Source organism: Canis lupus, chromosome 1, assembly GCF_011100685.1.
Source record: "Canis lupus familiaris isolate Mischka breed German Shepherd chromosome 1, alternate assembly UU_Cfam_GSD_1.0, whole genome shotgun sequence".
Lineage (NCBI taxonomy): Eukaryota > Metazoa > Chordata > Mammalia > Carnivora > Canidae > Canis > Canis lupus.
In genome coordinates, this window is record NC_049222.1 from 113,969,922 (window position 1) to 113,985,221 (window position 15,300).

The following is a 15,300-nucleotide window of genomic DNA, read 5'->3' on the forward strand; positions in this document are numbered from 1 at the left end:
AAATATTAAAAATCCATACAGGTAGTCAGTAAATGCACAGAAAAAGGTCCAGAGGGATCCTGCACGCCAAATCACAACTGAGGTTTCTTTGGGGTGCGTGAATGGGTGGTACGGTTAAGGGAGACATTATGTTTCACTGAAGACCTCTACGTTAGTAAGATCTTTAACCAAAAGAATATACTTATGTATTACTTGTGTGACTCTGAACAGATGGGGGAAAGCCATGAAAGAATTCAGTATTACAGCAATGAAGTCAAGTGGTAACAGATTAGAGCAAAGGATTGCAACTCAATAGTCAAAACCCAAGAACCAAGTGAAGACTTTTGTTCCAAAGTTCTGTACGCAGAGGGGCTATAGCTCAGGCCTGAGGCCTGAGCTCTGACTGAAAAAAAACCTAGAGCGCCAAGAGGCCTCAGGGGCCAAGCTAGCCAATCAGAACACTGAAAACCACCCTGGCTGTGGGGATTGGGTAAGAGATGGCATGTGACCTAGGATCAGCCAATGAAAACTCTTCCCACTTTTTAAACTTTTTTTTTTTTTTTTTTTTTTTAGGTGCCTGGGTAGTTCAGCCTGGTTAGGGTCTGCCTTTGGCTCAGATCATAATCCCAGAGTCTGAGGATGGAGCCCCGCCTCAGGCTTCCTGCTCTGCGGGGAGCCTGCTTCTCCCTCTCCCTCTGCCTGCTGCCCCCTCTGCTTGTGCTCTCTCTCTCTTAAATAAATAAAGTTCTAAAAGAAAAAGCAGCTTTTTTTTTTTTTTTTTTTTTTTTTTAATAAGTGCTACACCCAGCATGGAGCCCAATCTGGTGTTTGAACTCCCGACCAGAGCTCAAGACCTGAGCTGAGATCAAGAGTGGTACATTTAACCCACTGAGCCACCCAGGCGCCCGAAATTCTTCCCACGTTTGCAGGAAAAGTGTGTGAGCTCAGGAGGGTGCTCTGATTCCCATGCAGTTCCTCGGTTGGTAGGACACAGGCCTGGGGTATTGGGGGGCCAACTTGCCACCAGGCAGAAATAGGCTCCCTGATAATGAGGCCACCACAGAGGAAAGCAGGACCCAGAAATGGAGACAGATTGCTGAGGACATAATTTGAGTAGCTGATCCAGCCACGCCTGAAGCTGCCTGCCCCCAGAGTTTTTCAGCAATTTGTGAGCCAAGAGCCTCCCCCTTTAGCCTAAGTCAATGTGGGTTGAAGTTCTATGAACTGCACCCCAAAGAGCCTCAGCTGATGCAGTTCACAATCTGTAGGAGTCATAAAAATGGATAAAAATCAAACGTTGTTAACAAGCCAAAAGCACATAAAAGGAAATGTTCAAAAGGCGCAATTACAAGCTGCAGAAATCAAAGAAAAGTAAAACAGTCACTCCAAAACCTTTTTTTCACTAAGAACATCACTGCAGCAATGCGTAGAAAATCTAAATGCATTCAAATTCTGGAAACTCTTAAAATATAATCTGAAATGCTAATAAGTTCCAGTTCTCCACTAGATGAAAACCTCTCCATAACCTGCCCACCAAGAGGCCGTATGACCCGAAATGGAATCATCCCAGGACTAACACTTTTCTACTTCTGCAAGAATGCCACATATTTTGAACACCCATTTGCTGTGGATCCTTCCCTGCAGGCATGAGCAAAGGATACAGAAGTACAGAGGCCATTCAACACACAAAAGATGTTCAGCCACCTTCAATGTTAAGGGAAATGCAAATTAAAATAACTGTAAGACAGTATCTTTCGGTTCTCAGATTAGCAAAGAATGAGAAAGCTTAATGATGCCTAATGATGGTGACGACAGGGAGAAGAGAGCTGTCACTTGCAGGTGTGTCCACTGCCTTTTCATGGGGATACTTGGCCATATCCCTCCCAAAGTTTCATGCATACACCTTTTGGCCTAGAAATTTTACTTTGAGGACTCTTTTCTACAGAAATGTTTGCACGTAGGCTCAAATGGGTATGGACAAGGATGTCTCCTACAGTGCTATTTATATTAGCAGAAGATTAGAAACAGCCCAGAGGTCTCTCAACAGAGGGCTGGTTAAAGATAGATTGTTGAACCACCCCATGGAATACCACGCAACCAGGATATCCATACATTCTTCGACAAGAAAGGACACCTGGGGTGTTTTGTCAAGTGAAAAGCGCAAGCTTCGGTATGGTCTGCCTCTATGCCATGTGCATGGGTGTGTATGCATAGAAGATTTCCAGGACACAGCAGAAACCGTGACAAGAGTGACACCCCTGGAGGGGTGTGGGACCATGTGTAGGGAGAGGAGGAAGAAAGCCTTTTCACTTTTCACATTATACTTCCTACCGTAACAGCCATAATAGGTAACACATTCTGATGCCTGCCCCATGCCAGGCACTGCTCTGAGCACTGGACCAGGATTAATTTCTGTAATCCTGACAGCATAAGGGGCTGGGGGAAGATGGGGATGTTTGCTTTGCTCACTGCTGGATCCCAGCACCTGGCCCTGTGCCTGGCACAGAGTAGGTCTCTGTAAATGTGTGCTAACTTCGTTGTTGGACTGAACACCAGGCTATGATGCTGGGCCATATTAAATATTAAGACTTTTATTTTCTTTCTCTCTTTTTTTAAGATTGTATTTATTTATTTGAGAGAGAAAAAGAGAGCCCAAGCGGGGAAGAGGGGCAGAGGGAGAGGGAGAAGCAGACTCCTGGCTGAGCAGAGAGCCCGATGTGGGGCTTGATCCCAGGACTCAGGGATCATGACCTGAGCCAAAGGCAGATGCTTAACGGACTGAGCCACCAGGCACCCCCAAAATTAAAAATTTTAAAAAGTCAACCAGCTTTACACATCAAAATCAGAGGAGCCATGAGGTACTGATACACGCCACCACAAGGATTCCTCTTGAAAACGTTGCTAAGTGAGAGAAGCCAGACACCAAGGACCACATATTGTGTGATTCCATTTATATGAATTGTCCAAAATAGTCAAATCTATAGAGTCAAAGAGAACATGAGTAGAGGGAGTTCATTGGTAGAGGGAGCTAATGGGAATGGAATCTCTTTTGGGGGTGATTTACAAATACTCATGGAAACCACTGACCTGTACACATTAAAAGGGTGCATTTAATGGTATGGAATTAAACCTTAATTTTTAAAAAGACATTAAATGTAAAACAAAACAAAACCAAAAAGGAGAAACCAGAAGGGCCTACTTCCAGAAAAGCCTCAGGCGCTAGCCATGTGGTAGGTAGTGACACATAACATGAGCTCATATTAAGAGCTCATGAGCTCTTGACACCCCCCCTCCCCACCCATCGACCTGATCCCCACTTGGATCCACTTTGCTGCCTTCCCATTTCCCAGCTGAGTGGACTGAGACTCAGAGGAGCAGTCCCTGGCCCAGAGTAAAGACCACCAGAGCCCGAATTTGAGCCTGGGGCTGTGCCATGGCACCACAAAATCCCAGTGGTTCTCCATCACCCCAATTCTCCGTAATGGAGGCTGAGAAAGGTGGAATCACCTGCCCTGGGTCATGCGGTAATGGAACAGGGCTTCAAACCCTGGATGTCCCTGGATGTGCTGCTTCTGTATCCTGACTCTCCCCCTAGGCTGTGCTGAGCTCATGAAGAAATGTGAGACAAAGAATGGGGGGTGGGGGGTGTTGTGTTTCCTCTGCCAGAGAAAGAGCCTTGCTTGGGGGTGGGGTGCAGGGGTGGAGTGGGTGGTAAGGAGTCCCCAGGGACCCAGCCCAGCAGCTGCAAAGCCTCCAGTGCATTTTCCCCTGGCCGGTCCCCCCCAGATGGCAGGAGACCAGCCACCCCCACCCTCCCCAGGCGGGAGCCCCGTGGCTGAGCCAGACCAGCTGGTCAGCCCCTGAGGACTGGCAAGCGGGGGCTTGGAACTCTGCCATCTGGCCCCCGGGCCAGGAAGGACAGTTGGACAGGAGGCTCTGAGTGAGAACTGGGGGTCACATGGCCTACACCCCAGGTGGGCTCCCTGGAAGCCAGCTGCAGCATATGCGGGGTAAGGGGGAGGGCAGGGGGGACAACACTGGAGGACGTAGGAATCAAGGGACAGAGGCAGCGATGCAGAATGGAAACAGAAAGAAAAGAGAATGAGAAAGTAAGAGAAATAAAAAGACACGGACACCAGAGATAGCAACTCCCAGAATTTGCCCCCAGAGGAACTCGGGGAGCAGGACTGAGACAGGCGCGGGGAGAGAGGCCAAGGGGGCAGACCGCTCACATGTCCGCACCCCCTCCGCCCGAACCAGCCTGCTCCAGCCCTGCCTGGCCCCAGGGCCTGAGGGTGCGGCAGCCAGGAAATTTGCCGGCTGGATGGCAGCCGCCCGCCCTCCAGCGTGTGCCCAGTGTCTGAGCTCTCAGGCGGCCCCAGGGGACAAGCGGGGGCCTTGGGCAGCTCCTGAGGCCCAGCTGGGCTCCATCTGGGGGCCGTGGCCTCCTGAGCCACTCCCCACCGCCTCGGGCTCCCTCTGCTGGGGAAAGTCCTACGAGGGGGCCTGGCCCTGCCTCCCAGTCTCTCTGTGAACTCCAGCCAGACCCATGTCTCTGCTGGGCCTCAGCCTCTCTCCCTGGAACAGTGAGTGCTTCAACACCTCTCCCTTTCATGGGGACGGAAGAGCACGAGGCCCCAGATCCTCCCTCCAAAACCTGAATGGCCGGAAGAAGGACAGGGATGATCAAGCTCGCCAGTTACCAGAAAAAATACAAACGCAAACATCTATCCATCAGATTGGGAAAAAATCTAAAAAGTCTGACAATACCAGGTGCTGGTGAGTATGGGCAGAAACAGGAACTCTCATTCGCTGCTGCGAAGAGAGCATTAACTGGCAGCAGGCTTCAGGCAAGCTATTTGGCAAGATCACGTGAACTGAAGACCGTTCTAACTTTTGGCACTATATTAACATTCCATATATAACCTTCCAAAATACATTTTTAAACTGCAAAATGAGTGTGTGTGAGGGGAATGCCCTGAGTGGAAACAACTTCACATAAATAAGAACCACACTGAAGGTCAGGAAATAATGACCCAAGTAACTTTGAACACAGCACAGTGATGATATACATCCTCCAGTTGAAGACAATTAAAATGAAAATGTTGGGACACCTGGGTAGCTCAGTGGTTGAGCATCTGCCTTGGGCCCAGGGCGTGATCTTGGAGTCTCAGGATTGAGTCCCACATCGGGCTCCCCGCAGGGAGCCTGCTTCTCCCTCTGCCTGTGTCTCTGCCATTCTCTCTGTGTCTCTCATAAATAAATAAATAAATCTTTAAAAAATAAATAAATAAAATAAAAATGTTAAAAACCTCTAAACAAATACTGAAACTCAGATCTGTTGAGTCAGTAATTCTGAAGCTACTTGGTAAAGTATGTCTTTTAAGCTTTACAATATCCACATGAGGACAGTACTATCATTATGCCCATTTTACTGAAGGAGAAAATGAGGCACAAAGAGAGAAGTAATTTCTAGGTCACCGAGTTGGTACATCAGAGAGCCAGGCTTGACCCCAGGCAGCCAGGCTCCCACATCCATGGCCTTGACCATGGTGCCACATTGCCTCCCACAGTCCCGCTGCCAAGTGACTTAGTATGATGGTGCTTCCCATTTGCAGACCTGAGGTTCAAAGCCAGAGGCAAAGCCACTTGCCTAACATCACCGGACTGGTAAGACACAGAGTTAGGATTCAAACCCAGACCCGTCTGATTCCTGAGTCTGTGCCTTTACCCACTGCGATGTGCTGCCAGGGAGGCGTTAGCAATCGTGGTGAGACCACTGACAATGCTGGTGATAGCTGCTGGGGCACCGGATGCCTTCTTTTCCCCCTCCTGATCCATGGTCTAAGCTTCTCCACCCTGCTCTGTGGCCCAGGGGGCTGCCCAGTCCAGACTGCCCCGATCCGCCCCCCTGCCCCCTGCCTTCTGGCTTCCAGATGGGTTAGGCTCAGGACTAGCTGCCGAAATCATGGGGCCTGGTACAAAATGAAAATGCAGGCCCTCACTCAAATATTATTAAGAACTTCAAGACAGTGATGGCAGAGCATATGACCATTACACCAACTTCCTCAAGCTGTCCTCAGCAGAGCATGCCTTCTGTTTCTGGCTGGTGCCCTGACAGTCACAGATCCCTGTTTCTTGAGAGCTTACCACATCGCCAACATCTTTTCAAGGGGTCTGAGAGGTTACAACTATTTTATAAAAATACTAAGGGGTTACTTGCCTTTAAAAAAAAATATTTCATTCATTTATTCATGACAGACACAGAGAGAGAAAGAGGCAGAGACACAGGCAGAAGGAGAAGCAGGCTCCATGCAGGGAGCCCTTCGTGGGACTCGATCCCGGGTCTCCAGGATCACACCCTGGGCTGAAGGCAGCGCCAAACCGCTGGACCATTGGGGCTGCCCCGCCACTTGCCTTTATTCTCATTCTCTCCCAAGAGTGTAGGGTGGTTTTGCAGGGACCATATGACCCGTGCTTTTGCCACAGAAAACAGAATGGCCGCAGAAGCAAAGGTGAGAATCTTATATTAAGCCAGACGTGAAAGAGCTGTGGCATTGAAAACAGTGCCAATCCTCTAATATTTTTTTTCAGCTTGGAAAATAAAGTTATTCTTCATAAAGGAATGCTTTGGGGTTAATATGTGATTGATTTGTTATCGTTGTTTTTTTTTTTTAAAGATTTTATTTATTTATTCACGAGAGACACACAGAGAGAGACAGAGACACAGGCAGAGGGAGAAGCAGGCTCCCTGTAGGGAGCCTGATGCAGGACTTGATCCCAGGATTGCAGGATCACGACCTGAGCCAAAGGCAGACGCTCAACCACTGAGCCACCCAGGCATCCCGTTATTGTTGCTTTTAGTTTAATCGTTTATTTTTTAGTGCAGTAAATATCAGTACGTGTAATTCACCCGAACAAAAGCTGTTTGGGGATCTCCACGATTTCTAAGAGTGTAAAGAGACCAAGTCATCTGAGGCCGCTGCTGCGCATAAAGCAATGACATCACTGGCATCAGATTCAGATCTGTTTGTCTCTTTGCTCCTTTGACTATGTCCCTGACAGAACGTGAGCCCCATGAAGGTTGTGGTTTTGAGTCAGTTTTGCCCACTGCTGTATTCCAGCACCAAGAAAAGCAGTTGGCATACAGCAGGTGCTCAATAAAGTTTTGCTGCATAGATGAATGGATTTTAATTAGTGTTTTTATGCTTTTATTATTAGCTTGCTTTCTTTCTTTCTCTCTCTCTCTCTCTCTCTCTCTCTCTCTCTCTCTCTCTCTCTCTTTCTTTCTTTTTGCCAGGCCCTATGCCAAGCCCTTTAGCAGCATAACTATGCAGGAGGTATATCAAAAGGAATGGTGAAGAGCCAAGGGTTCTGGATTTGAATCCAAGCTCCTCACTTGCTACTCTGGGCCAGCAGGTTCGCCTCTTGGAGGCTCAGTTTCCCATGGGTCATGGTCAGGCATTGTTCCTGGCACCTAAAGGCAGGAGCTGTTACATCTTAAGAGGCGAAAAGCAACACCCACTTTCGCACCTCCAGCCATTCATTCGTGTCAAGTGATCAGATACTGATCACTGACTGGCTGCCAGCTAGGAGCAGAGATAATGTAGACACCGTGTCTGTTCCCTGAGCCCTCCCCACTTGCTAAGGGAGATGCTGGCTAGCTGTGTGTCCTTCGGCCAGGTGCTTTACCTTCTGTGCCTTGCTTTCCCCAATGGTAGAATGAGGAATAATAATGGTACCAATCCCTTAGGGTTGCTGGAAGGCGTGAGTGACTATTAACTGGATTCTCTCAGTATTCCCTTTCTGCTCTTCCTTCTAGACACATTTGAAATAAATCCTTGTATTAAATCTCTTCTGTGTGGAATACCTTGAGTGCAGTCTGATCCTGACTCAGGCCACCCCATGGCATCAGGAGTCCCTATCTGGGTCAGCCAGGCCATACCTGTAGCTTCTTGAGCTGGCTGTTGACGGTGGCTAGGTCCCCTCCAGGATCCACGTCTTGCAGCTGGCTTTCCATGTGAAGGAGCTTCTTGTCCAGCTCGGCGAAGCTCTGGACCAGCTGGTCAGCCTTGCTGGCCTCAAAGAGCTGCCGCGCCTTGGCCTGGGTGGTACTCTCCAGCTCGGCCCAGCACTGCCGGATCTCACCCAGCTTTTTCCGCACTGAGGCCGCCAGCTCCGGCTTCTCCTGCATCAGTTGCTGGCCCTCCTGTCCCAGAGGAGTGGGAGACAGGAAGTGAAAGGGAGGGGGCAGGTGGTGGGGAGGGACAGAGAAGTATGGGGGCAATGGGACACAGAGACATGGAGACAGAGACAGGCCCAGAGATGGAAGGGACCAACGCAAGGGAAGAAAGATGAGCCAAGAGACAGACAGATATAGAGTGATGGACACAAGGATATGCACGTAAAGTCAGAAACATGGGAAGAGGACCATAAGAAAGACAGATGAGACAGAGACAGAGACAGAGATAGAAGAGATACAGAAAGAGCAAAAGAAGTAGAGAGAGTGAACTTCCATTAAACTCAAAGAGTGGCTTTGCCCCATGCCACCATTTATGGGGCACCATTGGGTTTAAGGCTGACCTGAGTGTCCCCCTTTGAGTTAGAGGAGTGGGGGTACTGAGGCCTATAGGGCTAGGGGTTCAACAAGAGTAGGAATCAGTTTTGGGGGTTGAGGTTGGGTTCCTCCAAGACTGGAGTCAAGCTCCTTGGCAGCCTAGAGCTACATAGGGTACAGTACATATTAAGAATAACAACGCCATAGCAATTATGCACCTGGGTGCTTGGCCTTCTATTAAGGACTTTACATGCACTAGAGCACAGGGAAGTAGCAATGTTTATTATTTTCTTCTTTTCTTTTCTTTTTTAAAGTTTTATTTGCTTAAGTAATCTCTACACCCAATGTGGGGCTCAAATTCCCAACCCCAAGATCAAGAGTCACATGCTCTTCTGACTGAGTCAGCCAGGCACCCCTAGTTTAAAGCGGAGAAAATTGAGGCTCAAAGGGGTTAGCACAATTCACCAAGGCTCACAGCTGGTAAGAGGCAAAGACACAATTGGAACCCAAGGTTGTAGGAATCCAAAGTTCCCATTAACCCTGGGCTTCCCTGGACTGCTCCACCAGCCTGTCTACTTGACCTCCCATCTTAGATGCTTCATGTGGAGTGGGAGAAAGCTTGGTGGGAGAGGTTACAGGAGAGTAAGGGCACCATGCAGAAGAGATGCTACCCATTTTACAGATGGCAAAACCGAAGCTCTAAGAGGTTATGTGAATCGCTCAAGGCCATACTGCTAGGAGCAGATGTGCAAATGACCTGAAGGGGTTCAGAGGGCGTAGGAATGGCAGGGCGGCAGTGGAGGGTTCAGGAACTGAGATGTGGGTCCCCCTGGAGGCCTCCAGCACCTGGCACAGGCAGAGGGACCTTCTACATCCTCACCCTCTCGATCTTCTCCAGCCACTCCTTATTCTGAGCCAGTTCGGCCATGAATGCCTGGTGCCGGAGCCATCTCTTATGCAGCTTGTGGCCGTCTTCCCTCGTGCCATCCCGCGCCATTAGCATCTTCTCATGGATCCAGCCATCCAGCTGTGCAGGACAGGGGGAGGAGCTCAGCTGAATCCCCCAACTTGGCACAGTACCCCTATCTCCTCCAAAGGTCCCAGATTCAAAACCTAGACTGCTAGATTTAGGGGTAGGGAGGGAGGAAGGGATGGAAGAAACTTTGCAAGTAAGGCCTTTATTGGGGGTGTTTGGGGGCACAGTTCAAGCTCTTTCCTACAGGTGGAAGATGGATTGGCATCCCCAGAATGCCCAGTCTCTAGTTGCCCTGACCTCAGGGCAGCCCTTCACAACTCCTCATAAGCCCCCAAAGGTACAGCTTCTGAGCCAGTCAGCCTCCTCCCACCCAGGGGCAAAGAAACCCTCCAAAACTAGATCTCCACCTAATTTAACCAACTTCCAATTTAGCCTCAGCTTCCCGCGCCATCTTCCCAATAGCAACACTTTGACCCTACCGTTTAGTCTTAACCGCCTCTAATAACCACCAATTCAAGATTCTCAACCCATTCCCAAGGGTATCAAATGAAGAAGGTACCTAGCCTTAACCTCCCAATATGGCCGGATGAACTCTTAAGCAACTTCCCAATTAGAGCCAAGTCTAGTACCCTCCAGACCAGCCCTCCAATCTGGGATAAACCCATTCCCCACAACCCAAATCCAGCTTTCCTAATGAGCCCACAGGACTTCCCATATTCAGCCCCAGGACACCAAGACTGCAATTCCCCCAAACCATGACTAGTTCCAGCCCCTAGGCAAAGCCAGCCTCCCAAATGTAAGCAACAGGGCTGCCTGCTGGCTCCCCAAATGAGCCTACCCCAAAATCTAGTCCCAGACTCCCCAAGAGAATCAGACAGAACTTCCTAAGCCAGCCCCCCTCCCAAACTAAAGCCATTTCTACTCCCTCCCCCACTCACCAGCAAGACCAGTCATCCAAAATGCAAGCACAGAATAGGGCCCCCCTCATTATCCTGAGCAGGACCAATCGCAAAGCTGCTTTCTGAAGTCCCCCAAATAAGATCTGTCCCCCAAACCGGAATCTCCCCACCCACTCATGACCAAACCTAGCACCTGGGACATTTTGCTCCTCCCCCTTTCCCTCCCCCCCCACCCCCGTCACAAGATCCTCCTCTTCCCTCCCCGCAAAAAAAAAAAAAAAAAAAAAAAATTAAAAAAAAAATACAGACTAGCCCTGCCTGGGAGGCAAATGCAGTCAAAGCCAAGGACAAATCCCGAGCCAGCCAAACCCCACCCCGTGTCCCCGGAGCATGTGCTCCCTAGGGGTCCGGGTCAGCTTCAGACTCCGTCATACACACACACACTAGAGCCAAGTCAAACACTGAACCCTCCAACTCAATTCACAGGTTTCTGACACACAAGGAAGAGCTCGCCAATGGCAGCCACACAGTGAAGGCAAAGCCCTAAAGGAGATGGTACTTCGTCATCAAGGTAAAGTCCCCCAAAAGTGATTGACCCCCATCATCCAGGGCCAAACTAGAGTCCCGAACAACCAAGGAAATGGCCCTCAAAATCAGAGCCCCCAAACCCAGAGCGGATGCAAGTCCCTCATTGCCCAAAGCAGAACCCCCCCTCCCCGGAAAAGTGATTTGCTCCCATCATTTAAGGCTAACACAGATCGCCCAAGAACCAAGGAAGAAACCGTTCAAAAGGCGGAGAGCCCCCCAGCCCCAGGGCAAAAATCAGCTCCCCCAAAACCCAGAGGAGAGCCCCCTAGAGAGGATGAGACCTCCTTCAGCCCCAGGGCAGATCCAGACTACCCCCGGAGTAGCCTTAGAAGTCCTCCCTGTGCCGCTTCCCTCCCCTGGGACCCGGCCCCTCAGTCCCGCCCGCACCAGCACCGCGGACAGCTCCCAGCTGCACCGTCCCTCCCCAGGGCTGGGGTCCCCGCGCCGCCCGCGCCCCTCCTTCCCGCGGCCTCGGCGGGCGAGCACGCGCCCGAGCCCCCTCCCCCGCACGCGTCGGCGGGGACGCGCGCCAGCCCCCTCCCCCGGGCGCCCCGGGGACCTGAAGTGGCAGCGGCGTTGGCGGAGCGTCCCTGCGGCGGGCGGGCTCTCGCCCCTCCACTGCGACGGCGGTGGCAGCGGTGGCGACGGCTGAGACTCCGGCGGACGCGCGCCCCCGCCCCCGCCCCCGCGCCGCGGCAGCGCGCCCGCCCGCGCGCGCCCCCTGCCTGCCTCCGTGCCCGCCTCCTTGCCGGGCCTCAGTCGGGGGGTGGCGGAGGATTCACCACCTCCCTAAAGCATGGGGGGCCGGGAGTGGGGGTGGTTCTGCGCCATCTCAGATTACTGCTACTTGGTCCAGAACGATCCCACGGGAGGGAGAAGGAGCTCCCGGACCTAATCGAAGGACAGGAGGGGGGGCCTGAGGCCGGGCTCCCTCAGCTACGTGAAGTATGGGGTGGGGTGGGGGTGGGGTGGGCTCCTGAACCATCTCGAACGAGAAGGGATTCCGATTCCCGGCTATCTCAGGAATATAGACAGGCGATATGGGAGGAGTCCCGGAACATCTCAGAAGATGTTGGCCAGATGGACTTCTAACAGGGACTGCCAGAATGATCTCCATCGGGAAGGAGGGAGACAGGGGTTCCCAGAGCCGTCTCGCGTGGGACTGAGTCCCAGACCCACCTCTAATGGACTTGAGTTATGTGGGGGTGGGAGGTACGGAGGCCCTTGTCCATTTCATATGTGGGGAGAACACTCTCCCGTGGGGGTTCACCGCGGAGGGTGTCAAACCATCTTTTAATAAGAGGAATTAGGGCCTGGTTCCTGAACCATCCTTGTCTGGGTTAAACTTAGGCACTGGATTATTAGGAGAGGGGTGGTGATGATCCTGGATAGTTGGATGAGGCCGGGATCATCTCTGGGGGTTAGGAGATGTTTATGGGGCCATCTCTAATGGGAGCGACCTTTTATGTGGTCCAGAACTGCTTCTATGGAATGCAGGGGAAGGGAGGGGAGATAGCTTGCCTCCTGAACTGTTTCTAAGGGGGCAGGGGACCTGAACCATCTCTGATTGGGGCGATCCTTACAGATGTGTAGATCATCCCTAAAGGGGATAGAGCTTGATTCCTGGACACTTTTAAAGGGGTGAAAGCTTGTTTCCAGGCCGTCTCTCTGAGCGAAGTTGCGCTCTGGACAGCTGGTCTACCCCCTCCTGTCCCTGCCGGTCTCCCACCACTCTCCCCAGCAAAGCGCTTCTCACAAATCTCCCGAGAGAAAGGTGAGATCACCGCGCGTCCCCGCGGGACCCGTAGGCGCGAACGCGCGCCGTTGCCAGGGGCGCCCAGGGCCCCTCCCTTTCCCCCCGGCGGGACGGGAGGTGGAAGCTGCGGAGCTTGCGCACTGAGGCTGGAACCCGCGCGCCCCCTGGCGGCTCCGAGTGAACATAGCTCCGCGACCCACTTAGACGGGGCGTCCCCGCCCCCATGGCGACTCAGCCCTGGAGCATTTCCCTCCCTAGGAAAGAAGTCACTGTGCCCAGCACAGCTGGAGTTCCTACCTCGTGGCAATCTCGGAGGAAGTGCTGCAGCCCGAGTTGGTCGTGTAGCTTCTGCATCCATTGCCGGGCCCGTAGTTGGTTTTCTTGGCTCCTGGGGATGGGGAGATAGGGGCTGGGGCAAGTCTGTGGGGCGACACCAGCAGTAGGGCTGTGAGGGCATCAGGCTTGGCAGGGCTAGGAACCCGGGGCATATGTAAGAGCGAGGAAGAGACGGGAACAAAGTGGGAGTGTGGGGCGGGGAGCAAAGAAACATCAGTGAGGGCAGAGCCAGTGAGCTGGGGAGGGGCAGAGGGAGAGGGAAGGAGAGAATGGGGGAGAGAGGGACAGAGATAGACAGAGACCTGGAAAGAAATACAGACACTTAGAAAAAGAAAGAGAGACACAAGCCCAGAGAGATAAGAGACATGCAGAGTAAAAAATATAGAGAGATAGTAATTAAGAGATGAAGAGACACCTGGAGAGAAAAAGACACCAGGAGGGGGAGATAGACTCAGAGAGAGAGAGAGAGAGAGAGAGAGAGAGAGATGCAGAGGCCTAGAGAGAAATAAACACACTGACACAAGACCAGAGACAGGGAGAAGCAGACTTCAAGAGGAAGTGATTGACAAAGAGAAGGAAACCCCGGGGAGAAAAAAAAAATGAGGAAAGACAAGGAAAGAAATGCAGCAGGGTAGTGAGGCAGAGAGAGAGAGACCAAGAGCAGTAGACAAGGAGAGAGAGAAAGAGGCAGAGAGAGGGAAAGTGATGGGGTCAGGGCAGGGACACAGGGAGAGGAAAAGGCAGAGAAGTGGCAAGATGACACCAGTAAAAGATTCAGCTAGCCAGATGGGAGGAGGGTGCAGCAGAGCTAGAGAAAGGGAAGAGAGTGGGGTGTGGGCAAAGATGGGGCTGCAGCCACACAGAGTGTGGGCAGGTGCACTGGCAAGCAAGGCCAGACCTTTGGCCTAGGTGAACTGGCCGGGCTGGATCCAAGCCCCAGCACCCCGGAGCCAGCCCAGACCACAGCCCCAGGCAGCCTGGCCTCCTGCCCACAGTACAGAGTGCCCAAGAGTCTGGAGGGGGGCTGGGACATCCCATTTTCCTTTGTCTTGCACAAGCCATTCCCACCTCAGGGCCTTGGCACCGGCTGTTCCCTCTGCCCGGAATGCTCCCCCCACCCCCAATATCTACTATCTAAATACCACCTTCTTAGTGAAGCCCCTTCTGATGGCTCTCCAAGACTTTCTGGCTTTCTTTTCTTTTTTAATTTTCACTTGCACTTAGCACTAACACACTATATGTTATTTATTTATCTTGGCCATCTCCCCCACTAGGATTTCATTCCACAAGGGTAGGAATCTTTGTTTTCATCACAGATATATCCCAAATGCCTAGAAAAAGAGCCTCGCACACATCAGGTGCTCAATATACATTTCCTGAATGAATGAATGAATGAATGAATGAATGAATGAATGAGACATAAAGCAGAGAGAGAGAGATGACAGAAACAAAGGTAAAGTGAGAAAGACAGAGGAGCAGAAGAGAACACAAAATCAGAGAGATGCAGATGGAGGGAGAGAAAAACAGGGAGAAACACAAAAGGAAGCAGAGACTCAGAGATCTACACCCAAGTGGAGGCAAAGGGGCAAAGAAAAGTCACAGAGAACCAGGGGCATGACTGGAAGAAGGAACAGGACAAGCCAGAGACCAACAACCAAAGTACCAATTCCCTTCTGCCTAGACCCAGCTCAGGAGCCAGGAAATAGGAAATGCCTCTGAAATTGAACTTAAATAATTCCTCCAGGTCTTCACCAGCCAATTTGCCAGCATCAGTGCTAGGAATGAGGAAAATCCCTCTTTTCCCAGAGATCGAGACAACAACAATGTTCACATCCTTCCTATCCCAGCTGGGTCACTTCCTGGCTGTGATCTTGGGTAAGTCACTTCCCCTAACTGAGTCTCTAGATTGCAAAATGCAGATAAGAAGAACACTTCACACACAGGACACAGGACACAGGACACAGGACACAGGACACAGGACGGGGCAGGTTCCAGGTGAGGCCAGACACAGAGGAGCAAAGTGTCTCACCTTGAATCTCTCAGATTAAGGGGTAGAGCTGGGACTAGCATCTGACTGCCTGACTCCAGGACCGCAGCCCCCAGCTCTGCACCATTCTATCCCCTGTTGTGGGTGTGGAAAACCCTCTCCAAGGTCCCCAAAGAGTGGATATTTTATGACTTCCAGCAGGTAGGAAACCTGTCCCTAGAC

At 51.4% G+C, this 15,300-nt stretch overlaps 1 protein-coding gene across 3 annotated transcripts in view; it reads right to left on the minus strand.

Annotated features, from left to right (window-relative positions):
• SPTBN4 (spectrin beta, non-erythrocytic 4) overlaps nt 1-15,300 on the minus strand; it is a 76,425-nt gene that overhangs the window by 19,177 nt on the left and 41,948 nt on the right. For all 3 annotated transcript variants that reach the window (XM_038528850.1, XM_038528849.1, XM_038528851.1), the window contains 3 exons: nt 13,053-13,143; nt 9,417-9,563; nt 7,925-8,188 (listed from right to left, as the gene is read on the minus strand). In XM_038528850.1, the coding sequence (XP_038384778.1) occupies nt 7,925-8,188; nt 9,417-9,563; nt 13,053-13,143 (502 nt within the window). The remainder of the gene's footprint in view (nt 1-7,924; nt 8,189-9,416; nt 9,564-13,052; nt 13,144-15,300) is intronic.